A 24,121-nucleotide genomic window follows, 5' to 3' on the forward strand; every position below is an offset into this window, starting at 1 on the left:
TTTCAGCCGCTCTGTGCTTCGCTCCATCCTGTATTGATTTTCCCTGGCAGAACTCATTAGCAGAAGCAGGGCAGAGACCGAGGGAGAGGGAGAGGGGAGGGGTGGCGCGGGGACGGGGGGCGGGGACGGGCGGGGCGGGGGCAGCGCTCAGGAAGCAGGAAGCGGGCTCGGCTGGGGGGGGCTGACCTTTCGCATGCAGGCCTCCCCGGCCTCCTGCAGCTCGCTGTTGGTGGAATTGAGGGCCTTGAAGAGTGCGGCGATGATCTTCTCCCTGGACTGGGGCAGGTAATTGCAGGCGGCCAGCGCATCTACACGAGGGGGAACGGGACAGGAGAGCGCCTCAGAGCAGGGGAGGGGATTACTGTGCAGAAGGGAAAACCAGCCTAATTTCCTCCCCCGCGGCCTCCTCAGGCCGGCACGTCAGTGAACGCGGCAGCCTGGGCACAATTCTTTGGAAGCAAATTTGAAACGCCTAAAATAAATTAATATGGACATAACACACTTATCGGAAAATTCATTGTTAAAATTACTACTGTACAAAAACAGAATGGAGCAGGCACAACCAGATTACAACAAATATCCATATTCATTTTACATGAAGAGCAAGTATTTTTCTGCCTCTTTCAATGTAGCTAACTGAACAAGTACTTTCCCCTTGTTCATTTCCATCCCAGTAATTCAATGAAATGCAAATTACCTTCACTTCACACAGCCCTTCTGGCCCCTCACATAAGCAAATAGTGGCATTTTCATTATCTGTCCTCAGCTTCAAATTGTCAGTGCCTATTCTGTATGTTGCTATGGTTACACGTGAAAATACTCACAGGTTCGGAATTGTGGGAAGACGCTCCAAACTGGTAGACTATGCTAAGGTTTACCACAACGCGCAACTAAAAATTCACAGTTTCGGTACACAAATATTCACTCACTTGGTGTATATAAACCACTATACAGGCATCATGTTTTAAATATACACATATATAAACCACTTTTTTTTTTTTCTTTTCTTTTTTTAATAGGGGCTCAAAGGCCTCCAGCAGGGGGCGCTCCCAGTCCTGCACTCACTGAGAGCGGCGATGCGCAGGGGCACCAGCGAGGGCAGGCTCTTGTAGCAGGGCAGCTTCATCAGGGCAGCGTCCTCTGCCTCACACAGGTTCAGCAGCTGGGGAAAGACATCCTGCTACAGTCAGCTGCATACAAACCAGCAGTGTGATACCAGACTCAGTGTGACACCTAGGGCAGCTTCACACAGGAAGTCCACAGGACTGAGCTCATGTTAAACCACACACACCTCAGCCCATCTGTGAGCACTGACATTATTAAAACATGCGGGCACTACACTGAGGGAGCGACTGCGAGCGCCCGCCCACCTCCGTGTAGAAGACTTTGTGCTCCATGACGTTGAGGTCCATGGTGAAGAGCCGCGGCTGCAGGGTGGTGCAGAAGGTGTTGCCCTCCATCAGTCCGATCTGAGCGTTGGCGGGCTGGTGGCGGAGGAGGTGCTTCTTGGGCGGCACCATGTCCTGCAGCACCTGAGGGACAAGACCGGCGGTTAAAACCCAAAAACACGGCACGGGAAGGGCCACATAATAACGAGACACAGTCCGCAAGCGCACGCCCACCTCCTTGTGGGGCTCCATGATGATGGTGACGCTCTTGCCCGTGACCTGCGCCAGCACCTGCAGGGAGTGCATGGCCTGCTTGCGCACGGTGGAGTTGGGGGAGGTGACCTCGCGCACCAGGTCGTGGGTGACCATGTGGAAGGACTTGTCCTGGGCGGCCAGCAGCTCCTCCGTCTTCTCCTCGTCCTTCAGGGGCGTGGCGCAGCGCACCAGGAGCTGCTCCAGCGTGGTCTTGGCCATGGCCACCGCTCCGTTGGACACCTGGGCAGAGGAGGGCGCTCAGAGCTCGGGCACAGAGACCGGCAGAAAGACACAAAGACGCACGCGATGCCGCGCGGCGGCCGGGCCCCCACCTCGCCGGTCAGGTCCATCATCACGAAGAGCAGGGCCTTGAGGAAGGTCAGCTGGTTCTGCAGCACCCAGATGAGCGGCAGCCTCTCCATGAGGAACTTGATGGACACCACGCCGCCCAGCTTGGCGTACCAGGCCTGCTCGTAGCAGCAGGCGCACAGGCGCTCCACGATGTAGGAGAAGAGCGGCAGCTGGCAGGCCTGTGAGGCAGAATGAAAGGCCGTAAAACATCTCTACAGAACAACACCACAGAAACAGACAGCTTTTCTCTCCTGCCTGCGTGAAGACGAGATTCGCTCAGGGGTCTCCCAGCCAAACGTGCAGGGCTGTTACGCCTCACCCGCTCCTTGGAGCCCAGGATGATGCTCGCCACGTCGAAGATGACGGCCAGGGCCACCTCGCCGATCTTGCACAGCTCCTTCTCCTCGTAGGCCATGCAGATGGCGATGGCGTCGATCAGCACCAGCGGGTCCATGCCCTTGGAGCCGTTCTCCTCGCTGTGGAACATGGCGGTGCTGGGCTGGCTGCCCAGCTGGTAGCACGGCAACAGGAAGGGGCCTGAGGGAGGGAGGGGGCGCACCGGCACCACCAGTGAGCATTATGGGAAAGTCAGAACATCAGGATCACGCACAGCTTGCCAAAGGTAACAGTGGAGACAGCTGGGCGTCACAACAGTACTGGGTGTGAGGAATTAAGGTGTTAAATAGGCCCCTGTGCCTATGTGCTTCAGCTAAAACAGACTGCAGAATACGTGCAACAGCTGGTCTCAACACAAACACCTATGAAGGGCTACTGTAGAGGCACTGGAACAGACCAGGGGAACCGGCGAGACGGGGACCGGTGAGACTGGGACGGGTGAGACTGGGACCGGTGAGACTGGGTACGGCGAGACCGCACCGGGAGAGGGCCCCTTACCGCACTGCTGCGCCACGGCCACCATGGTGTAGTGGCGGATGAGGCTGGCCACGAAGGGCAGGGCGCTGGGCCGCAGGTCCTTGATGACGGCGGACATGAAGGCCCCGGTGAGCGCCTGCTCGAAGGTGCGCCGCGCCGGCGTGTCCTGCGCTTTGTAGCGGTGCGAGATGATCACGCTGGGGATCCACTTCTCCGTGAAGCTGGAGAAGAGCACGCCACAGGGTTACCACCCGGCACACCCCGCTGCCGTCACACCAGCACGTACAAACACTAACGCTCCACTGAAAGCACGCAAACAACACCTTTACTTCGTCTCTGCTTGTTCTCCCCTAATGCAAAAGAACAAGGAAAATACTGGCAATTCAATACGTCTCCCCTCAACAAACAGGCGGGAGGCTTGCTTTCCGTTTGGCTGATATTTTGTTCGCTGAAGCTTTATTTACCCGTGCAGAGGGTGGCTACATGATTGAGCAACTACTTTATCCGTGCTTGAGCCTCCGTTTTATAATGTCAACTGCCAGGCCAGAGTTGTGATAGATTGCTCCATCTCATTATCGCCATTTAAAAGGACGGCCAAGGGAGGGGAAGAGGAAAGGAAAAAAAAAGCCAGGAGAGGGACAGATCAATTCAAATTCATAGCGCTGCCACTTGAATGGAGCTCCATTATGCAGAATGGCATTTGCAATATTAAGCAAGCATTCTGCCTCATGAAAGCCCTTTTGATGGTGACCGGCGCCAGAGAAAATAAAACACAGGGATGAAAGGGAAAGGACATCATGAATCAAGACATCTGACAAAGGCAGCCACACACTCAAATCATAACTGACACACTTCATTATCTCAGCGGGGCTGTGAGCGGCAGGTTCTCAGGATAAACAGACAGAGGAAAGTCAATTAGCCCCTACCGAGGGATCAATGCTGGTAATGTGACCCTCCCTGCAGTAAGTGTAAGTGTCTGTGAGTAATTAGCCCCCTCAATGCTCCAGACAGTGCCGCTAAACCAGCGCAGGGTTTGGGGAACGAGGGGAGAGGAGGACGGGGGGCGGCGGGTGTTTGGAGTGGGACAGCGTGGTGTGGCGAGTGGGGGACGCTTTGCGGGGCGGGACGGGCGTTTCAAGAGCACGCAACCGCACCTACTTTTTTTTCGAATCAACGTTTTTAAAAAGGCGGGGAAGACCACAGACGCGCAAAATCCCCTTGAAGAGCCGAGACAGGGGCGGCTGCCTTACTTGGGGTGAGCCAGGAGCTGGTACAGGGCGTGCTTGTTGTCCTCCAGGCTGGTCATGGCCACCAGGAAGCATTTGATCACCTCCCAGGCCTGGCGGCGGTAGTACGGCTCGGTGTTGGCGCTCTTCAGGCAGTCCAGAGCCGTCTCGATAGCCTGCAACGCACAGCGCTGCCGGTTCACAACAGATCCGCACCCCCGGCACAGTTTGGGAGAGCGCGCGCTCCAACAAGAGCGTTTATTTTGCTGACGTACGGCTCTTCCTCCACATTCTGTCAAGTGCCCTCAACGTACGATACTAATCATCACTGGGGATGCGTTCCATAAGGCGAGGACGTGAAGTGCAATAACAGGTATTTCACTCCATTTACTCAGAAGTAGTCATACATTCCCATGACATCCACTCTGTATGAAACCCAATAAGCCCAAATGTGGTCTTATATTTCAATGACATCCACTTTATATGAAACCCTTCTTCTGCCAGAGTAATGACATTCATAACAGAAGAGCTGGATGCTTCTGCTGTCTATCAGCACTATGGGTGAATCCTGTTTACAGCATAAAAAACATGCATTTTTATTCAGCACACATTTAGTAACTGAGGTTCACATTCAGCTTATTAGTACAAATGAGCCATGAGCAGGTAAAATGTTAAATGCAAAGGGGATAGGCAGGGGATCATCTCTGTAATGGAAAACTAATACTGAAGGCCTACAACAGATGCCTGTGGCTGGTTATATATTAATCAAAAGGAAAAAAAGAATGTTTTAAATCAACTACACATCACTCCCTTAACTACAATGCTTCAACCAGCTCCCCTGTCAGTCAGCATAAACTTTACAACAAAATACAACACTTGCAACTAAAAATGAAATAAGCGATGTTGAATAAAAACAGAACACTTCACTTTTCTGTATGCCAAGGATTGAAAATAAATCTTCTTTTTTAACAAAAAAACTCAAAAGTTCTCCAAATGTTTTTTGTTAATGCTGCTTGATAGTTTACCTTTAACTACTAAACACCAACAAAAACTGAAGCACCATGTACTTACTTTAAAAACAAACAGATTTTCTGCAGATTCATTTGTATTACCATAGCAAACAAGCTAAAATATCTGAATAACCAACATTACCAAACAATTAACAATTCCCTTTACTTCATCTAACATATTAAAATGAGGAATGCATAAATATGAGCCTACGTGTGCTTCCACGTATACGACTGCACATACATTTCCATATACACTAGAAGAAAAACAGAACTGAAACAAATGTAAACAGCTATATATAGGCTGCATAAAATGAATAGGACTAATCAAAAGTGAATGAATAATGGACAGAAATGCATATATTGGAGCAAAGTATAAATCAACAATTTATTCATTAATACCACATTTGTGTGATTGCCACATAATTTTATTCTCCCAGTAGCCTCATGATTTTGACATTCCAGGCCTAAAATCCAGTTTTTAGTGTCAAGCAACTGTTGTACAGCAAATTTCAGTTTTAAAGCATTTAAATTGGAACATTTTATTCAAGGGCACATTTGGGAGCAGCAGATTTAAGCATTTCTGAAATCATCAGACCGTGTTGGTCAGACTCCGCACTCGCCGGAAAAGATGAAAGCTGAAAGTTTAATTACTTTGCAAAGGTTAGCGATGAGGTTTGGGTACAAGGGGGAGAATACATACACTTCGCAGCGAACTAGAAGAGCTACAAACACCTCCTCAATTAAGAAACCATTTTTCAATCTAAAAGGAGTATTAATAAAGAGTTTCAATCAGTCAGTCATGGAGGTCTGGCGTGCCAGAGGCAGCATTTATGAGGAGAAGCGCGCAGAGCAGGGCTGGACAGACAGCAGCGAGAGGCACCCCATCATTAGACTCAGACCAGCTTCTGCATTCAGCTCACACCCAGACAAACAGCCATCATTAATATCACTTTCAGCACCAGAAATTACTTTCCCAAACTACATTTCCAACAGTGCCCGTATCGGTGGCTTTTTGGATGCGAGGGCCAGTAATTGGGTTGGTGGGATTTCTGAGGAACGGCCCTCTGGGTGAGGACACACAACGCCCGGAGAGGAGGGAGCGTCTCCTGGGCCTGCAGAAGAAGACCTCGGAACACTCCTCCAGCACTCCTCACAAGATCTAGCGCTGCAACCAAGCAGCTGCCTGACTCCCATTTTAAAAAAGTTTGTAAGTATTCTACGTCAGAGCTTTAATGCACCCGTTCAGGCAAGTTTACAGTACTGCTCTGCAAACGTAACACAAGATGCAGTTTGACTGTCACGAGCTTGGTTTAGCCACGGGAGGGCAGCGCACACACTTCCAGCTAGCTGGATAGCGTAGTGTTCGCTAGCCTGCAAGATGGATCACAGTTTTGTACGGGAACAGCCCTGAAGAATAAATGAATTTGTCATCCACTGACAAAAATGGGCAGTAAGTGAGCAGCCAATTAAAACATGCCCGACAGTTAGCCACAGCCAACCGAGGCAAATGTGTCAGCGTTACAAGCGAGACGACTTTCAGGGGCTGGTTAAAACTGCACCTGTGGCAATTTTACCATTGCAAAAAAAAATTAGCCGCTCGGTCTGAAATTCACATGCAGCTGTGAATTTTGTGAGTTGATGCATCAGAATGCCCAGGATTTCCAGGAGCACTAGGCGCGTTTCTGCTTTAAGACCCAAGCCAAAACTCAGTAGAAATCTGCATAATGTTATGCAAGTGCGACAGTTGCGCAGTTCCATAATGACAAGCCAACAGAGCTCATAAAAACGAGCCCTACAGAGCTCGTCTTAGCGCAGAGATCGAGTTGGCAAACGCATGTTTAATGGAACGCATTACATCTTTGAAGGACATGCGATGACTCTTTATACAACATCTACATAGTGAAGAAAACTGTTTGTACGTCACTAACAGAAGGGAAGCAGGCTTTGATTGTAAGCACATTAATGAATGAGCAGGATGTGCTGGTAAAAGCTGGCCCTGCCATAGTTAATTCTAGCAGAGTCGACAGAAGTATAAAATTCATGCATATATACATTAGTGATGTCAGATAGTGATACATGTAGCGAATGGAAACAAATGGAAACAGCAAAAAAATGGGAACATTTGCAACAGTGACTAGACTCCGCTCTGGCATGGGATTCCTGGCACGGGCGAGCATGAGCTCAGATCCACAGAAACACGTTCTATGCTAATCACTAATACTTAATGGTACAGAGTGATCATCTTCACCCCACATTAATGCATTTCCTTCATCCACAAAGGGGCACCGCTCAATGTCACAAAGCAAAAAAAAAAATTCTTATCTGAAACCATATTAAGAAAACTCTTCATTCCACTAGTGAAACACTTCAAACCACCAAACTCCAGTCACATCATACTGCAGTGCATTATGTTCCAACTCAGTACCAGGCGATGGAATTAACTGGGGGAAAGCGAATTTGTGAGAGCCAGCGAGCACTGAGCCATTTAAAAGTGCCAAATGATGAAGAAAAGACAAGCGAAAGACACCAGACACTTAGGGGGAGAAAATGAACTAATCAGCGCGAGGCGAGAGGGGGCTGTCGGGGTGGAGAGCGAGGGGGAGAGCGCAAATGAACTGTGGCTGCAGACACACACTCGCCGCTGATGGATGGGGCCAACTGGACACACCGCGCCAAACCTGAGGAATGAGGGAAATTAATGGACTTCCCTGCACCTCAAAAAGACACTTCGGCAAACGTTTTTTTCAGCTCCGCGTAACGTCCCAGCGCCCCGCGGCGCTGCCTCGGGGGCAGTGTCCGTAATTACACGTGGACGAGCTGATACGCTGAAGAGAACGAGCGCCGGTTCTTCTAGCGCAGAGGTCATCCGGCTCCCTCCGCAGGGACACCGTCTTGTACTGTCCTGACATTATTGGAAATGCAGTTTATACTGTCCGGTCCAGTTTATACGGGCTACTCACGAGGAATGTCTTGGCGAAATCGTGTTCTTTTTTTTCAAACGTTTAAATATTTTTAAATTGGACCGGTCCTGCCCTTCGCTAAGTGCTACATATAGCCAGGAACAAGGTTTCTGCCAATAAAAAGGTTCAATTTAGCAGAAAATGTTCTGTTTAATGTGCAATCGCATGGTGCTGGCGAGCGGCGCCTGAGAAGCAGAGAGGCAGTCAGGGTGTGAGGGGGGCTGTGCGAGCCCTGCCTGGCTGGCTCCAGCCGGTTAGCGCCCGGGGAAAGCACAGCCAGCCAGATGCCGCCGATAGCGCGCGGCGGCGGCGTCTCCAGGGCAACCGCGAAACCCTGGGAAGCGCAGAGAAATTGATCAGCTCGGCACACGGGGACACGTATTACACGCCGGCAGGACCGGAGGACGCTTCAGTCACACCTGACTGATTGGAGGAGAGCGAATCTTAACGAGACTGTATAAAAAAAAGCATCCGTCTTCCTGTCCGTATCGGGGGTGTGGGGGGGGGGGGATACCTGAAGGAAATGAGCTGAGGGTTGATGATGGGAAATGATGCACGTTTACAGCGTCTTCTGCTGGGCCAGCGGCTAACCAAGCGGCTCCGAGTGTTGGCGGAAGACCCGCGGCCGGGCGTCTGGTGGGCGTCTGGTGCCCCGCGAGAGCGCGGGCGGGGAGCGCATTACGCGGGGCGGGCTGACGTGCCAGAACTCAATCCGAACAGACAGAGCCGGGGTCCGGGCCCGGCGTGCAGCTGGAGCCGGGGGCCGCGGCCGGCGCATGCAAATGAAATTAAGCCCGCGGAACGAGGCGGCATCCATCTTTTGGCGGGAACGCAATTACAGAAATGACAGTTTGCGTTTCCCAGGCAGCGGCGAGCGGCGGGAGGACCTATTAGTGAGAGTAAATAATCCCGTCAGCTCCTCTGCAGATTGATTAAGGTCGGGAGATGAGCGCGGCTCACAGCCTGATGATCTATTTAATTACCTGGGGAAGACGCTGTCTCCTTTCAGAGGTGCTTTTCTCTGACATGGATTCATTACAGGATGAGAACGGGGTCCGCACCCCCCCCCCCCAGCCCCACACACACCCCCCCCCAGCCCCACACACCCCCCCCCCCCGCCCGTAATCCGATTGAAATACAAAACAAGGCTGCACGCTGAGCTTTTGTGCGGCGTCCGCCGCCAGCAAGCTTCTTTGCTTGAGGATTTGAAATTACTTTTCCGAAAAAACAAAATGGGAGGCAAACTTGCTTCATGAGCCCGCATCCTAATGCGCGTCATTAAATCAAAGCAGATCTTAAACGTGCCGTCCCGGAGCTTCTGCTGCACAAGCCGTGCGGGCCGGACCGGATCAACCTCCCAGCCTCTTCCGTCCTCACCCTGGGCGCGCGTAGATATTACATTTTTATACTGTCGTGACATTATTACGGGACTAAAACGTTTTTCTACATTATTATCCCTCTCCTTTCAGGACTTTCTGACGTTTTTACGAGAGAGACACGCAGGCTAGGGGGAACATTTCATACGAGCAAAAAAAGAAAGAAAAAGTGACAAATCATCTACAGAATAGCAGAATTATACATACAACACTCGTAAAAACGAGGACGTGACGACACGATGCATAAGGCTTCCTCAAGACTAGCCGACAAGAGGGAATAAAAGCACTCCTGATGCCACAAGGTGTGTCAGCTTATCAATCTCTCTTCTCATTTAAATACAAACATGCACGCATCGAGTGATTAACGCACGCGCACATCGCCCTTGGGGACAAACTCACTGAACAGCGAACGCAAATCTTTCATCGTTCTTATCACAGGCTGACAAAGAAAAAGCCGATCAATCACACACTACCACTTAAAGCAGATCGTCAGCACGAGGAACACACGGCCATCTTTAGGAACATCGCCGGAGAAGAAACCTCTTCACTCAACGTCCTGAAACTCCCACAACGGACGGCAGGCCGGACCTTCATATTCAGTGAAAAGCTCACCAGAGTTCGAAAGCCAAATGGAGGATCACTAACTATGAAAAACAGAAGAAACTCTACACCACTCCTCACTTTACGCAAGCTTAAGGAAAACCAAAGCCAACCACCAACTAACCACAAGAAATGTGGTAGTATTTTGGGTAAGACTCAGAGTGAACAAATACACAGTAATACCAAGTAATCCGTAATGTCTACCTGGAGACAGCGCAGTTCTCTAAGCCAATAACTAACTCCACAGTTGCACTAAATTTCCAGGTTCAGTAAAAGCTGAAAGCAGTACCTTCTCCATGGGCAGCTGGATGGAGGCCTTGCAGTCGGTGAACTCGGCAGTGATGCTGGGGCCCTGCACCTCCGTCACCACGTACTGCAGCCTCTGGGACTCCTTCAGCATCTTGCGGTTGCTGCCGCCGAACTTGCCGAGCACGCGGTAGGCCACGTGGGAGATGGTCTCGGCGGGGTTGCGCAGCGTGCGCCACAGGGCCTGCGGCGTGGGCAGAGCACCGGGGCCGTTAGCGCCGGGGAAGGCGCGGGGAAGCGAGCGAGGGCGCGGGGGTGGGCGGGGCGGGGGGGGAGAGGGGGCGGTACCTGCATGAGCTCGGCGCGGACCGGCTGGATGTGGTCGTACAGGAAGTCGGGCTGCAGGTTGTCCACGCACAGCTCCAGCGTGCGCAGGCCCTGGCTCACCAGCGTCTGCGAGCCGTTGAGCGCGGACACCAGCGGGTCCATCAGCATGGGCAGGTAGGGCAGCAGGGAGCTGAGGCGCACCGGCACGGTCAGGCACAGCTCCACGAACAGGTCCTTCATGTGCTGCTTGTGCAGGCCGCTCTGCAGCATGTTCAGCCCTGCGGGGGGGGGAACCGCACTTTTAAACCGCGGGCCGAGCGCTCGGGACCGCGACCCCAAACACCCGCGGAGCGCTAGCGCAGCTCTGCCCCTCCGCAGGCCAGCCTACCTTGCAGCAGGTTGGGCAGCAGGGGCAGGAACTCCTGGTACAGCAGGTCGTGGCTCCCCCCGCCGATGGAGCGGAAGAGCGCCCTCAGCAGCAGGAAGTAGTTGTAGGGCTCCTTGGCCGACTGGGCCAGCTCCATGGAGCTGTTGACTATCTTGTGGAGGTGGGGCTGCGGGGGCATAAAGAAAACTTTAGTGCGATGTCGCCGATTTCCATGCAAGCTGGCTGACACCTTGCATCGTAAAACTTAACGGAGGCGACGTGAAAAACAACAAGTCCGTGTGACAGGGCTCGACTCGACTTGACAAATCTGACAAGGGCAGGAGCAGGAAGACGGGGCTGCTCCATTCTGCCGAATAAGCCTGGTTCGCTGACAGTCAAAGGTCACATGAAGGATCTGCTAAGCGCTTCAAGTCCTCCATCATCAGAAAAAGGGGAGTATCTGCCTTCCAGTTGGTTAAAAACAAGTTGGGCTTGCCCAAAGACTCGATGGAAAAGCACACACGGGACGACAGCCAAGGCGGGGAAGTGCATTAAGAACATTTAATAGCGGGAGATCAGATCTTTCCAATAACGGTTATACACACACAGTAATTACAGAGTGGCCGAGTTTGCTTCCGTGACAATTTTTTTACTTGACGCCCCGCTGAAGCAAGCGCTTTGAGACGCGTCCGCCTCCACGCGGGAGTGCCGCACCGCAGCCTACCGCACGCGTCCCGCCTCCCCGTCTCCGAGCAGCCCGAGCCGCCTCCCCCCCGTTCACGGCAGATTAACCCGGCGTGCGGGACGCTCGATAAAACAGAAGGCCCGCGTTGTCATCCTCCGCACCGCCGTTCGGAAATCCGTCAGGACTGACGGGGCCCAGGTCTGACAGAGCCTTTCATCGGGCGGCCTCTCGCCTCGCCGGCCCCGCGGCGCTCCATCCTGAGGCTAACAAAGCGACCGTTTCATCACGCAATTAAACTCCCCTCCCAAGGCCGCCGCGCCCATCCAGGAGCGACAGGAGGCTGCTGTCGAGAGAACAAATCAACACATTTAAATTGGAGTTACACATCATTAAATGCCCGCAACCTTGAGCTCCGAGATGCAGTAACTGTAGAAAAAAAAAGAAAAGCCTTTTTTTCTTTTTTTCCCCCCTTTTTTTTTTTTTAACAAATACTATTCTAGAGTGACCTTCAGCGAGGTCTCAGCCATCAATCTGAGACCCGGGTGCCATTCCTCATCCCCCCGGCTTGACAGAATGTATTAAAATGAATTCAGTGCTGCTGATACCGCAGGGGCGCGCGCCGCCACAATCAGCCGCTGTCAGAGCCCGGAGCGCGTAACCCCCCCCCCCCCGAAGGGCCCCCCCTCCGGAAACAGGCCGCGTGCCCTCAGAAGAGCAGGAGGGCAGGAGGGCTCACCTCAGTGCCGAGCTCTAACAGCTAATGATCCCACCGCTCCATCAGACGCCCAGTAAAACCATGGAGGGGGCACAGACGCTCACATGTTCATTTTGAGAAGGGACAACTCAGTAGGGTTAAGTCTTGGAGTGGGAGTATAACTGGATTAATCAAGCAATGAAAGTGGTTTCAGAAACAAGTAGACCTCTGTGTTGGCCTGTGCAGGGCGTCAGTGAGGATGACTCGCTCACCTTCAGCATCTGCTCGTTCTCGGCAGCGAACAGGGACACCGAGCCAAACACCAACTTGAAGAGCTTGAGGTAGAGGTTGGACAGCTCCACGTTGGACCCCATCTCAGGAAGCCTCTCCAGCAGGTATTCCACCAGGATGGTGGCGAACAGCGCCGACGTGGACAGGTTAGCCAGGAAGGAGTTGGCCACAATCTGGATGGGGCGGGGGGCACAGAGATAGCGTTCACTAACCAACACCGCCCAGTTCCTGGAAGATGTGTCCCAGCATGGCTGAAGGGAGGGCTCACCTGCAAGGCGTAGTTTTTGGAGATCCTCTCCACCATGTAGGGCACGGTGGTCTGGAAGATCTCCTTGAAGGTGAGGGGGTTCATCATGGTGAAAACGCCGGCGAAGTGCTCCAGCACCTCCTTCTCCTCCTTCATGCGCACCGTCTGACAGTTGGCCACGCGAATGTAGGTCTGCCCGTTGCCTGCAATCTGTACCTGCCGCGAGGGAGGCTGTCACACAGCGCACACACACACCGCTCTCCCCCACCGTCTCCTCTACCGCGTCACCCGCGCCCAGAAACACCAGGAAACGCTGCGCTCATCTTTTATGCCGTTTGAAAAAGTTACTTTACGCAAACTTGTGAATAAGTCAAATGGGTTGCATAGCATATGTAGTTCCATGCATACTTAATCATTTAAACATAAAGGCAACCCACTGCGAAACACTGTATTTGACAGCAGTAGCCTCAGCAGCAGGGGTACTTTGTTCGCTCGTGTACTTTGAAGTACTTTGTTTGTGCAGGTTCACCTATGAGGAGGAAGTCCTACCTGGTAGATATCCAGGGCCTGCATAGCGTACTTCACCAGCTTGATGTAGATCTGAGTCTCTTTGGGTTGCAGTTGCTTGTTAGGAATAAACTGAGCTTCTGTAAAAACAGACACAGAAGGGAAATCGTTATACAGGAGACCCACAGGTGGCCGTATATGTCTGCACACGGCCCCAGACTGGGTGTGGTCCCCCTCACCTCCCGGCGCCTTGCAGGACGTGATGCCCCAGGTGATGGTCTTGACCCCGCACACCAGAGTCTTGACCAGGCTGCGGCAATCCGACACCTGGAACGTCTGCTTGTCTTCCTTCTCCCCTTGCCGGTCGAAGGAGGTGGCAGGGGCCGGGGCAGGTGTGACAGGGGTGGGGGGAGCGGGCGGGGGCAGGGCGGGGGTGGTAGAAGTGGGGGTAGCGGGCACTCCGGGCAAGGCGCCAGCGTCCACCACGCCCATCTCCGACTGCGGCTTGCACTTCTTAAAAATGGTGACGAGCTGGTAGCGGGCGATGGTGTGGAACTTCAGCACAAACACCTGTGAGAACAAAAACACCCCCTGTTCAGCTCAGGCACAGGGCACCTCCAAAACCCCGCCCCCCGGGTTAACTCCTCCCTCAGGTTATGCAAAACGCTCATGATGACGGACGAGGAAGGCCCGCCCCCTCCCGCACCTCCAGCATCCTCATGAGGATGTCCCTCCCGTTGCCGTTCTCCTGCTCGCTCTTGGAGCGGATGCAGTCCACCAGGTTGAGCAGCAGCTTGCAGGACATGGTCTGGATGCTGCTGGGGAGGGACTCGTCGTCGATGTTCTTGGCGAAGAGCTGCACGGCCAGCGACAGGTCCGTGAGGGGCAGGTTCTGCCGGACGTGGTGCACCAGGTCCGCCAGCGTGCTGTAGGCCAGGGGTCTGCGGCGCGGAGAGAGGCAGCGTTAGGCGGCGGCGTCGGGGGCCTACGCGCCGCGCATAAACACCGAGAGCGTCTCCTTCCCCTGCTCTCCAGAGAAAGCAGCACCTGCTAATCGAGGAGCCTGAGCTGAAAGGAAGCGCTCATTTCCTCTTCCCCTCCACATCAGCGAGTAACAGCAGACAGCTGACCCCCCTCTGTGCCATCATATTCTTCAGCTGCACTGACTTTTTTCAGTGGGAAAAAAAATAAAAAAACAACTCTCAACAAGGTCTGTCAATCAGGGTAATGTGATGTGATTTGGAGGGGCTGATCCAATTAGAGCGGGAAGGAGAAATAAAGGATGATGACTGCGGCCGGGATGAGGGGAGTCAGGCTGGCAGGGCCGGGGAGCGGGGCCCTGCCCACGCCCAAGCAGCTCGCTGACAGCGCCAGGACTGGGGGCCCCTGGTGGCCGGGGACGATAATGACTGCCTGACAGCCCGCGCTCCGCACCTGTCTCTCCCCAGTCAGAGCCAGAGCGGACGCGCTCCGCCGACTTCCAATTTCTCTGCGCTGACATCGAACCGAGCCCCCGAGCACCTGGAGCTCTGCGGAGGCGCGCGCCGCGCCCCAGCATACGGGCCGCCAAGTATCCGCACAGCCGGCTCACAGGCGGTCCTGCAGGGCTACCGCTGCAGGGCGTGATGGAGCTGCAGTCTAAAGCCTATGAACTGCCAGAGCCTCACTGGTCAGGTTTACCGTGTCAAAAACCATCACGGCTGAAAAGGGGTAGAAGGGGCAGGCTTTTCACATGTGGGCTGTTGCGGGTCCAATCACCTGCTTCCCAAAATTACCCCCCCCCCCCACACGCAGGCTCAAAGCGACAATCAAAACGGTGTTTACCTCAGAGTCTCCCGCGCCGTGTACCCCGAGCCGATTAGTATAGACTCGTCGAACAGCTTATCCATGCACGGAATGAACTCTGCAACACAAACGCTTATCGTTAGTTACATCATCACCGTCTAAAGCAAACATGAAGGCAGTTAATTCCGAGACCGACGCGCAGGAGGCCACCGCAGCCGCCGAAACGCCCCGCGCTCGGTGAACGAGCCGCGCGGGGGGGGGGGGGGGGACCTGGACACGCTTTTCAGTTTCTCCGCAGGCCCATTACGCCCGGACCGTGTTCTCCCATTAGCACCTGACGGGTGTCACGGGCGCTATGCGGCAGGTAAGCGGTTGTGGCATTTTAAGGGGCTTATTTGGGAACTGGATTTGGTTCCCATGTCCTATAGAGCTTGGGGAAGGAGGTGTGAAGTGGGTAAAAAGAGACAGAATGTCAGAATCTAAAACAGTCAGAAAAATATTCACTCCCTCTCCACGCTTGGACGGTCACTACTGTTTGGTTCTTCTGCATGGCAGGAGCGCGTGTACAGTATGGATTTGCGGGGCAGTGGTCAGGACGTGGTCAGGACGTGCGGTCCGAGTGACCGCAGGGGACGCGTGACCGCGGAGGGACGTACGGCTGCGCAGGTCGGTGGTCAGGATGTGCTTGGCTGCGATCAGGAGCTCCTTGCGCAGGTGTGCGGTCTCCGAGGGGCAGTTGGACAGCAACTGAAGCATCCCCTTCACCATCTGCTGGGAGTACTTCCCCACCAGATCCTAACACAAGCCGCACACACACACACGCCGGGAGTTAGAACAGAGAGCAGGGGCACAGGCAGGTAAGGACAGCATCGGCGTCAGAGAAGGGCATCGCGGAACAGCACCTGATATATGCGGATAATGTAGGCCAGAAAGGACAGCGTTTTGATTTGGGCTGCAATGAAATCCGCGTACAGCTCCTTGTTGTACAGCTTGTGCTGCCTGGAATGAAAAATAACATTGAAATTATTTGGCAAATGAGTTCATTTTCCATTTTCACAAAAAAAGGTAGAATTTTCCAGGCTTTGCAAATAAAATAAACTGGACTACGATCAATAGATTTAATGACAAAAATGTACAATCTTTTTTTTTTATATATATAAAAACGTGAGTACCATTTCTATTTTCAAGGGAACTGCCGTCTTTTTATTCAACAGAGCACACCATAGCCTTCTAGACATGCAAAGCACATGTGGATTTTATGTGTATACAAACAGCAAAGGGTTCTACCAACACTCCATTAAATGCCCTAGTAGAATCACATTTTTGTATAAATATGATGTGATCCTCATTGGTTTTGCATACCTTCTACTCACTCCAATCTACTTTTGGTTATCATACTTGATCACATGAATTTAAATCAGCCTGGCTACAATTACTGGATATTTTACCAATATAGCCTAAAGCCAATTTCAAAGCACAGTGGTCACAATTACAAAATTCAATGTTCTAACAGGACTATAATGCTATCATAGTGGATTTTCCACTTCGACCATCTGCTGCACTCCAGCGCCCCCTACTGGTGACAGGGAGAAATGGTCACTTAATTACTTCACTGAAGGCTGTTACTAGCTGAAATATTGGCTTGCTGGTTGAAACGGACAAAATGTCTTGACGTCTTAAACTAAATAACAGGTATCAGTTCCTGAATAGACTAGAGGAAAACCAACATGCTGAAATGGATGAACAGCAGCGTATTGAGAAGGGCATGCTCAGACGCAGCATAAGACTGCAGAGAGGAGGGTGGGCGTGGACACTGACCGAGCCTGCGGGGACACCTGCAGCATTATGGTGTTCATGATGAGGGGCACGAACTCCGACACCACGTTGTGAATGTTGAGCTTGTAGAGCTGGGTGGGAACACACAGCAGTGAGGTCAGAACAGGGCCTACCCTCCCACTCGGCGACATATCCACTTTATCCCACGCACCAGAGCCTAGCTCACATCAACCGCACAGAGAGAGCTCCAGAGGACAGCAGGAGCCTAAATATGACATCACTCAACAATTAGTTTGTTCAGCTTTGGAATACCATTACAGTACCAAAAACAAGTGAGCATGCAGATCTCTTCTATAAATGGAGAAATGTGGGGGGTAAATTATTTTGATAGTCAATTTGGGAAGAAATATGAGTGTGCATACATACATTACATGTGAACAAACACCCGTGTAGTTTTTTTTGTCACTTAAAAGGCACATTGTGATTAAAAGCAGATGTGTAGTTCAATCCATTAAATACAGTTAATGCACATTAGCAAAGAAAGATGGGTACATCTTCCCATCACACTTGAGTTAACACTATTAAAATGTGACCTGGGTCAAGTGCTGCTCAGTACAGGAGCCTGACTGTGTTACAGTGCTGCTCAGTACAGGAGCCTGACTGTGTTACAGTGCTGCTCAGTACAGGAGCCTGACTGTGTTACAGTGCTGCTCAGTACAGGAGCCTGACTGTGTTACAGTGCTGCTCAGTACAGGAGCCTGACTGTGTTACAGTGCTGCTCAGTACAGGAGCCTGACTGTGTTACAGTGCTGCTCAGTACAGGAGCCTGGCTGTGTTACAGTGCTGCTCAGTACAGGAGCCTGACTGTGTTACAGTGCTGCTCAGTACAGGAGCCTGGCTGTGTTACAGTGCTGCTCAGTACAGGAGCCTGGCTGTGTTACAGTGCTGCTCAGTACAGGAGCCTGACTGTGTTACAGTGCTGCTCAGTACAGGAGCCTGACTGTGTTACAGTGCTGCTCAGTACAGGAGCCTGACTGTGTTACAGTGCTGCTCAGTACAGGAGCCTGGCTGTGTTACAGTGCTGCTCAGTACAGGAGCCTGACTGTGTTACAGTGCTGCTCAGTACAGGAGCCTGACTGTGTTACAGCGCTGCTCAGTACAGGAGCCTGACTGTGTTACAGTGCTGCTCAGTACAGGAGCCTGACTGTGTTACAGTGCTGCTCAGTACAGGAGCCTGGCTGTGTTACAGTGCTGCTCAGTACAGGAGCCTGACTGTGTTACAGTGCTGCTCAGTACAGGAGCCTGGCTGTGTTACAGTGCTGCTCAGTACAGGAGCCTGACTGTGTTACAGTGCTGCTCAGTACAGGAGCCTGACTGTGTTACAGTGCTGCTCAGTACAGGACCCTGGCTGTGTTACAGTGCTGCTCAGTACAGGAGCCTGACTGTGTTACAGTGCTGCTCAGTACAGGAGCCTGGCTGTGTTACAGTGCTGCTCAGTACAGGAGCCTGACTGTGGTACAGCACTGCTCAGTACAGGAGCCTGACTGTGTTACAGTGTTGCTCAGTACAGGAGCCTGACTGTGGTACAGTGCTGCTCAGTACAGGAGCCTGACTGTGTTACAGTGCTGCTCAGTACAGGAGCCTGGCTGTGTTACAGTGCTGCTCAGTACAGGAGCCTGGCTGTGTTACAGTGCTGCTCAGTACAGGAGCCTGACTGTGTTACAGTGCTGCTCAGTACAGGAGCCTGACTGTGGTAAAGTGTTGCTCAGTACAGGAGCCTGACTGTGTTACAGTGCTGCTCAGTACAGGAGCCTGACTGTGTTACAGTGCTGCTCAGTACAGGAGCCTGACTGTGTTACAGTGCTGCTCAGTACAGGAGCCTGACTGTGTTACAGTGCTGCTCAGTACAGGAGCCTGACTGTGTTACAGTGCCGCTCAGTACAGGAGCCTGACTGTGTTACAGTGCCGCTCAGTACAGGAGCCTGACTGTGTTACAGTGCTTCTCAATACAGGAGCCTGGCTGTGTTACAGTGCTGCTCAGTACAGGAGCCTGACTGTGTTACAGTGCTGCTCAGTACAGGAGCCTGGCTGTGTTACAGCGCTGCTCAGTACAGGAGCCTGACTGTGGTACAGTGTTGCTCAGTACAGGAGCCTGACTGTGGTACAGTGCTGCTCAGTACAGGAGCCTGACTGTGTTACAGTGCTGCTCAGTACAGGAGCCTGGCTGTGTTACAGTGCTGCTCAGTACAGGAGCCTGGCTGTGTTACAGTGCTGCTCAGTACAGGAGCCTGACTGTGTTACAGTGCTGCTCAGTACAGGAGCCTGACTGTGGTACAGTGTTGCTCAGTACAGGAGCCTGACTGTGTTACAGTGCTGCTCAGTACAGGAGCCTGACTGTGTTACAGTGCTGCTCAGTACAGGAGCCTGACTGTGTTACAGTGCTGCTCAGTACAGGAGCCTGACTGTGTTACAGTGCTGCTCAGTACAGGAGCCTGACTGTGTTACAGTGCTGCTCAGTACAGGAGCCTGACTGTGTTACAGTGCTGCTCAGTACAGGAGCAGCCTGACTGTGTTACAGTGCTGCTCAGTACAGGAGCCTGACTGTGTTACAGTGCTGCTCAGTACAGGAGCCTGACTGTGTTACAGTGCTGCTCAGTACAGGATCCTGACTGTGGTACAGTGCTGCAGACCCCAGCTCACTCACCTGGTACATGAGCACCACGATGATGGGCAGTTCCGCCAGCACCTTGAGGGACAGGGAGCCCCTGGGGATGATGGTGTGCTGGAGACAGAAAATAAGGACAGTCAAGACAGGGACATGTTATACTGTTACACACATGTAACACAAGGCAATGCTCCAAGACTTGCATAAAATATCGCATTACAGGATTACATGTGTCCAGCATCACAGCATTTAACCCCCCACCCCCACCCCCCTCATATTTTTCCAACTGCACCCCCAAAGCAAGAATAGACTGAAAAGAAACAGAACTGGAAGCAGAAAAAATGGTGAGGTAAAAACAGAATGATCGACCAGCATAATCAGTGTTTTTGCATGAAGTGAGGTCCTACAGAACTGAAGCTGGAAGAGTGTCTCATTTCCATCAGAGCCAATTCATGCCACAACTTCTGATTACTATGCGCAGCCTCTACTTAAATCCTGAATAATAGCATATTTACATATTTACATAACCATATCCCATTCTCTCACTGGACTAATGACAGTAATTATTCCCAAACAGAGTGAGATCCAGCAGAGAGGCACTCTGTTCCGAGCTGAATGAATTGCGAAGCATGAAAAAGAGCCACTTCTGTTACATGGCGACCAAAGGAGCTGTGACAAAAAATAAAAATACAGCCACTCTTCATGAGAAAGATTTAGCTTGACAGTACGACAGGCCATCATGAAAAGGGAGGCACACAGGACAAGATGTTTCTAAGGAAACGAGTGACACACGAGGCAGCGCTTTAACGTAACCCTGTGTGGGAAAGGTGCGGTTCAGCAATGCCCGGGTGAGAGCGGCTGACGGTCGACACGAGCGCGGGCCGAACGGACACTGACCGTGCGCGTCTCGCTGTCCTCCCTCTCCGGCGCGGTCTTCACCACCACGGAGGTGATCATGCCCACCATTTCCGGGGAGGGCACCGTGTTCTCGGCGATCACCTGCGGGTTCTCGAAGTAGCGCGCCTGCGGGGGGGGCGGGGGGGCACACAGAGCAATCGATCAGGGCGACCGTCACACACAGCCTCACTCTCTCACTCTCTCACTCTCTCACTCTCTCACTCTCTCACTCTCTCACTCTCTCACTCTCTCACTCTCTCACTCACTCACTCACTCACTCACACACTCACACACTCACACACTCACACACTCACACACACTCACACTCACACCTCGACGCCCACCCCACCACTCACTTACCACCACTTTCGGCAGCTCTTTGTAAATCTGCTTCACAAAGTCCAAAAAGTGATGAATCTGGAGTAGAGGGGTTACGAAGAGAGAGACGAGTTAATCTATGACCGATGTTCGACAACAAAGCGCCTCCGTTAAAACCAAACTTTGATCTGGGCCGATGCATCGATTTCATCGGGACTGTCAAAGCCGGGCTTCGCATCAAAAGAAAATGGACGTCTAGGCTTGGAGTACAAAGGGAAGGGTGAGGCCTGGGCATCCCTTACCTCCTGTGTGATCTGGGGCCGGAACTGTTTGTGTAGCTCGATGATTATGCGCAAGCAGATCAGCACATTCTCCTCGCTCTCAATCTGAAACAAACACGCAGAGCAGTCACCGCCGGCGTAGCCCCAATAGCTACAGAAAGGGGGACATATCGCCACTGAAGGACTGCGGTCATTAACTCCTCTGACATCTTATTTCCTGCTTGCCAGCCCAATTTCTCTGCCCTGGATTCCAAACCATTTCTCCCCCAGTCATTAAAATCAAAGTATGCTAGTTACACCATGCATACACTTTTGTGAAAATTAAAACCCAAGCGAACAGTAGGCAGGACAACAGATAGGACTAGCCATCCTCCCAGCCATGCATTGGCAGAAAGTGTGATATCACACTAACGGAACAGAGACGCGACCGCATGTACTCTCACACAAACGGTCCATTTGAGGTACCCAACAAACTTCCATCAACAGACTGAGCAGAGAAGCGTACCTCCAAGAAGCGGAACATGACGGAGAGGATGTTCTTGATGTGAGGACGCAGGTGCTCATTGGTGGGAATGCGGTGGATAATCTCAAGGACCAGTTTCCTCAGTTGCTGCAATAAGGACAAGTTCTCACTAAAAGCCATCTTTAATACTGCACTGTCAAAGTGTGTGAGACACAACAACCAAATAAAAGTGCGTTGGCAAGACTAAGTGAAGCAGAGAGGCCCAGGTGTTGGGGGTGCAGTCACCTGAGTGGGCTTCTCCTGTAGGAACTGGACCTCTCCATCCTGCAGGAAGGTGAGGAAGCGAGGGATGATGTGCTCCAGGAAGGTGGAGTACTGGGGCGATGATGTCACATTCTAAATAGACAGACGCATGATGACGCACACACGGGTACCGTTCCTCTTCAAACACACTTCAAAAAAGGAGCTTCAGTAAAGATAAATATGAAAAGTGTCATGCGTACCTCAAAGTTCTCGCTGACCTCTTGCATCATCTTCAGTTTGGTCTCATCGGCTGAGGAGTGAAAGCAATCAGCAGGTGCTCTAGCAGTGCAACGCAAACCTGTTCATCTCAGCAGAAGCACTCAGATCTTATCAGTTTTACTTTCATCGCCCAGAGTTATAGGTACATTACACTCAAGCCTCAGATTCTCTCACACACACACACACACACACAACATGCGTACCTTTTTCTTGGGCTAAAGCAAATCGCCCTCATCATTTAGCTTCTGTTCATAACCATTTTCCTGCTAATATAACATTTGGCATTTTTGAGAATGCCAATTTCCATTTAGTTGCCATACGGTCTTGAGAATGCAATAATGAAAGCCACAGGTGTGTTCACTCACGTGTGTTGTTGTCTGTGAGTGCTGCCACAAACTGAAGGTACTTCTTCATCAGAGTAGTCTGGTCCACCACAGTGGGGCTGGGCGTAGGCACAAAGGCCATGGTTCCAGCTGGGAGAGACAGGGTTGCGACGGAGTAGGGCAGACAGAGCCTGCGACGATCTTACAGAGAATTCATGTCCGCTCTGCACATAAACATACAATAAATAAAACTCGGTGATTGCTCTATACAGTGTTGACACACGTAACGAAATATGAACTTTACAGGTACTTTCGGCCCGTTTCACGTTTCAACGATGAGAAGTTAATTCCAGTCAAAACTGACAAAAGGCAATTGCCAGATAATTTGCAGTAACTTTATTCAGCTTGCGAGCTAATGAACCAGCAGTTTACCTCTCGTTCATAAACTTTTCACATTTCAAACAACGCTATAGTCAATACATGGTCATCAACAACATACAGATGCGATTGTGTCTCAAAACCAAGTCCAGGAACATGCAAACTCCGTAACGGACAAACTTAGCAAAGCACACATCAGTCGTTAAACACATGTTCAACGGCTAAAGCAAATAAGATCCAATATATAATGCAGCAGTTGCAGTCAAAGATTCAGATGTTGCCAGGATTAACAGCACCTTCACATAGAAAACTAGGAAACTACAAACCGATTAATGCAGCCAATTATTCACATTTTTTGGCATTCGTTCTTGATAGCCATAACTTTAATGCGCTGCCTTAACAACGAACATACTTTTTATTCAATTGTTAAATAACAACAACAGATAATTTATCACTACTGGTTTGGCTTGGATTGCGTGTTCGCTAACTACCTATTAGCTATCAGCTAGTTAAAGGCATCCAGTACCAGCTCATTTTAAAGTCAGTTTACGTCACTCGAGCAGGCTGGCGAGCTCGCTATGCAACTCCGGGTAAAATTGTGCATGGCGCCAACAAAATCGCAACAGCAAACCTCTGGCATGTGCTTCAAAATTATTTCAAAGTTAGCGAGTTATGGGTCCTTCCACGATTAGCCAACGTAGCAATACTGATAAGCAGCTAGTTATCAGGCTATGTAGCAAACTAGCGGTAAGTTTGCTAGCTACGCCAACAGCAGCTAGCTAGCTCCATCCTTAAAGAAAGACCCCGCTTTCTTTTGCCCCTCCTCTCCCCATGCTAGCAACCTAGCTACATAGCTAAATATCTTAACGCACGAAGTCTTCACAAACCATAACACATTTACTCACAAATTTTCTGAACAAGGATGAGCTACATAATAATACATATCTGAATACGACAGCCAAGAAAATGGATTTACGGTATTAACTGGGGAGAAAGTAGCGACCACATTCGAACTTACCGACCACACAGACAGGAAACAGTTTTCCTATAACTTCCGCCCAATAGAATGTAGTACCGGTCAACTACTGTTCTTGTATCAAAACGCTATCGTTTTTCAACTGGTATTTTTCAAAGGCTAGTTCAGTTTAAGGGTTTAAAAGATAAAATATATTAGCATAAATACATTTATTTATTTATTTTAAAGTCCTTTTTCTATTTTTAAATTATTTTTATTACTATATTACCTGGCGGAAAGACAAATGGGATTTCAAAGGTAGTAGTAAGACCATCGAAAACGATGGTCTTCGTGT

At 51.3% G+C, this 24,121-nt stretch overlaps 1 protein-coding gene across 3 annotated transcripts in view; it reads right to left on the reverse strand.

The window, feature by feature from the left end:
• trrap (transformation/transcription domain-associated protein) overlaps positions 1-23,826 on the reverse strand; it is a 98,016-nt gene extending 74,190 nt beyond the window's left edge. The window contains exons 1-29 of one of the 3 annotated variants that reach the window (XM_064322899.1): positions 23,717-23,826; positions 22,476-22,657; positions 22,092-22,141; positions 21,874-21,984; positions 21,631-21,735; positions 21,147-21,230; positions 20,887-20,943; positions 20,527-20,652; positions 19,669-19,746; positions 17,007-17,095; positions 16,091-16,187; positions 15,845-15,983; positions 15,228-15,306; positions 14,110-14,344; positions 13,643-13,973; positions 13,446-13,543; positions 12,918-13,112; positions 12,631-12,822; positions 11,001-11,166; positions 10,634-10,890; positions 10,329-10,529; positions 4,118-4,269; positions 2,889-3,088; positions 2,314-2,531; positions 1,976-2,173; positions 1,623-1,883; positions 1,371-1,532; positions 1,066-1,162; positions 187-308 (exon numbers count right to left, since the gene is read on the reverse strand). In XM_064322899.1, the coding sequence (XP_064178969.1) occupies positions 187-308; positions 1,066-1,162; positions 1,371-1,532; positions 1,623-1,883; positions 1,976-2,173; positions 2,314-2,531; positions 2,889-3,088; positions 4,118-4,269; positions 10,329-10,529; positions 10,634-10,890; positions 11,001-11,166; positions 12,631-12,822; positions 12,918-13,112; positions 13,446-13,543; positions 13,643-13,973; positions 14,110-14,344; positions 15,228-15,306; positions 15,845-15,983; positions 16,091-16,187; positions 17,007-17,095; positions 19,669-19,746; positions 20,527-20,652; positions 20,887-20,943; positions 21,147-21,230; positions 21,631-21,735; positions 21,874-21,984; positions 22,092-22,141; positions 22,476-22,575 (4,200 nt within the window). In that variant the 5' untranslated portion in view covers positions 22,576-22,657; positions 23,717-23,826. Of the gene's footprint in view, positions 1-186; positions 309-1,065; positions 1,163-1,370; positions 1,533-1,622; positions 1,884-1,975; positions 2,174-2,313; positions 2,532-2,888; positions 3,089-4,117; positions 4,270-10,328; positions 10,530-10,633; positions 10,891-11,000; positions 11,167-12,630; positions 12,823-12,917; positions 13,113-13,445; positions 13,544-13,642; positions 13,974-14,109; positions 14,345-15,227; positions 15,307-15,844; positions 15,984-16,090; positions 16,188-17,006; positions 17,096-19,668; positions 19,747-20,526; positions 20,653-20,886; positions 20,944-21,146; positions 21,231-21,630; positions 21,736-21,873; positions 21,985-22,091; positions 22,142-22,475; positions 22,658-23,442; positions 23,608-23,716 lie in introns of those variants that run through there. The other 2 variants (XM_064322897.1, XM_064322898.1) reach the window with 2 other exon arrangements.
• Positions 23,827-24,121: the final 295 nt, after the last annotated feature.

Source organism: Anguilla rostrata, chromosome 2 (genome assembly GCF_018555375.3).
Source record: "Anguilla rostrata isolate EN2019 chromosome 2, ASM1855537v3, whole genome shotgun sequence".
Taxonomy (NCBI): domain Eukaryota; kingdom Metazoa; phylum Chordata; class Actinopteri; order Anguilliformes; family Anguillidae; genus Anguilla; species Anguilla rostrata.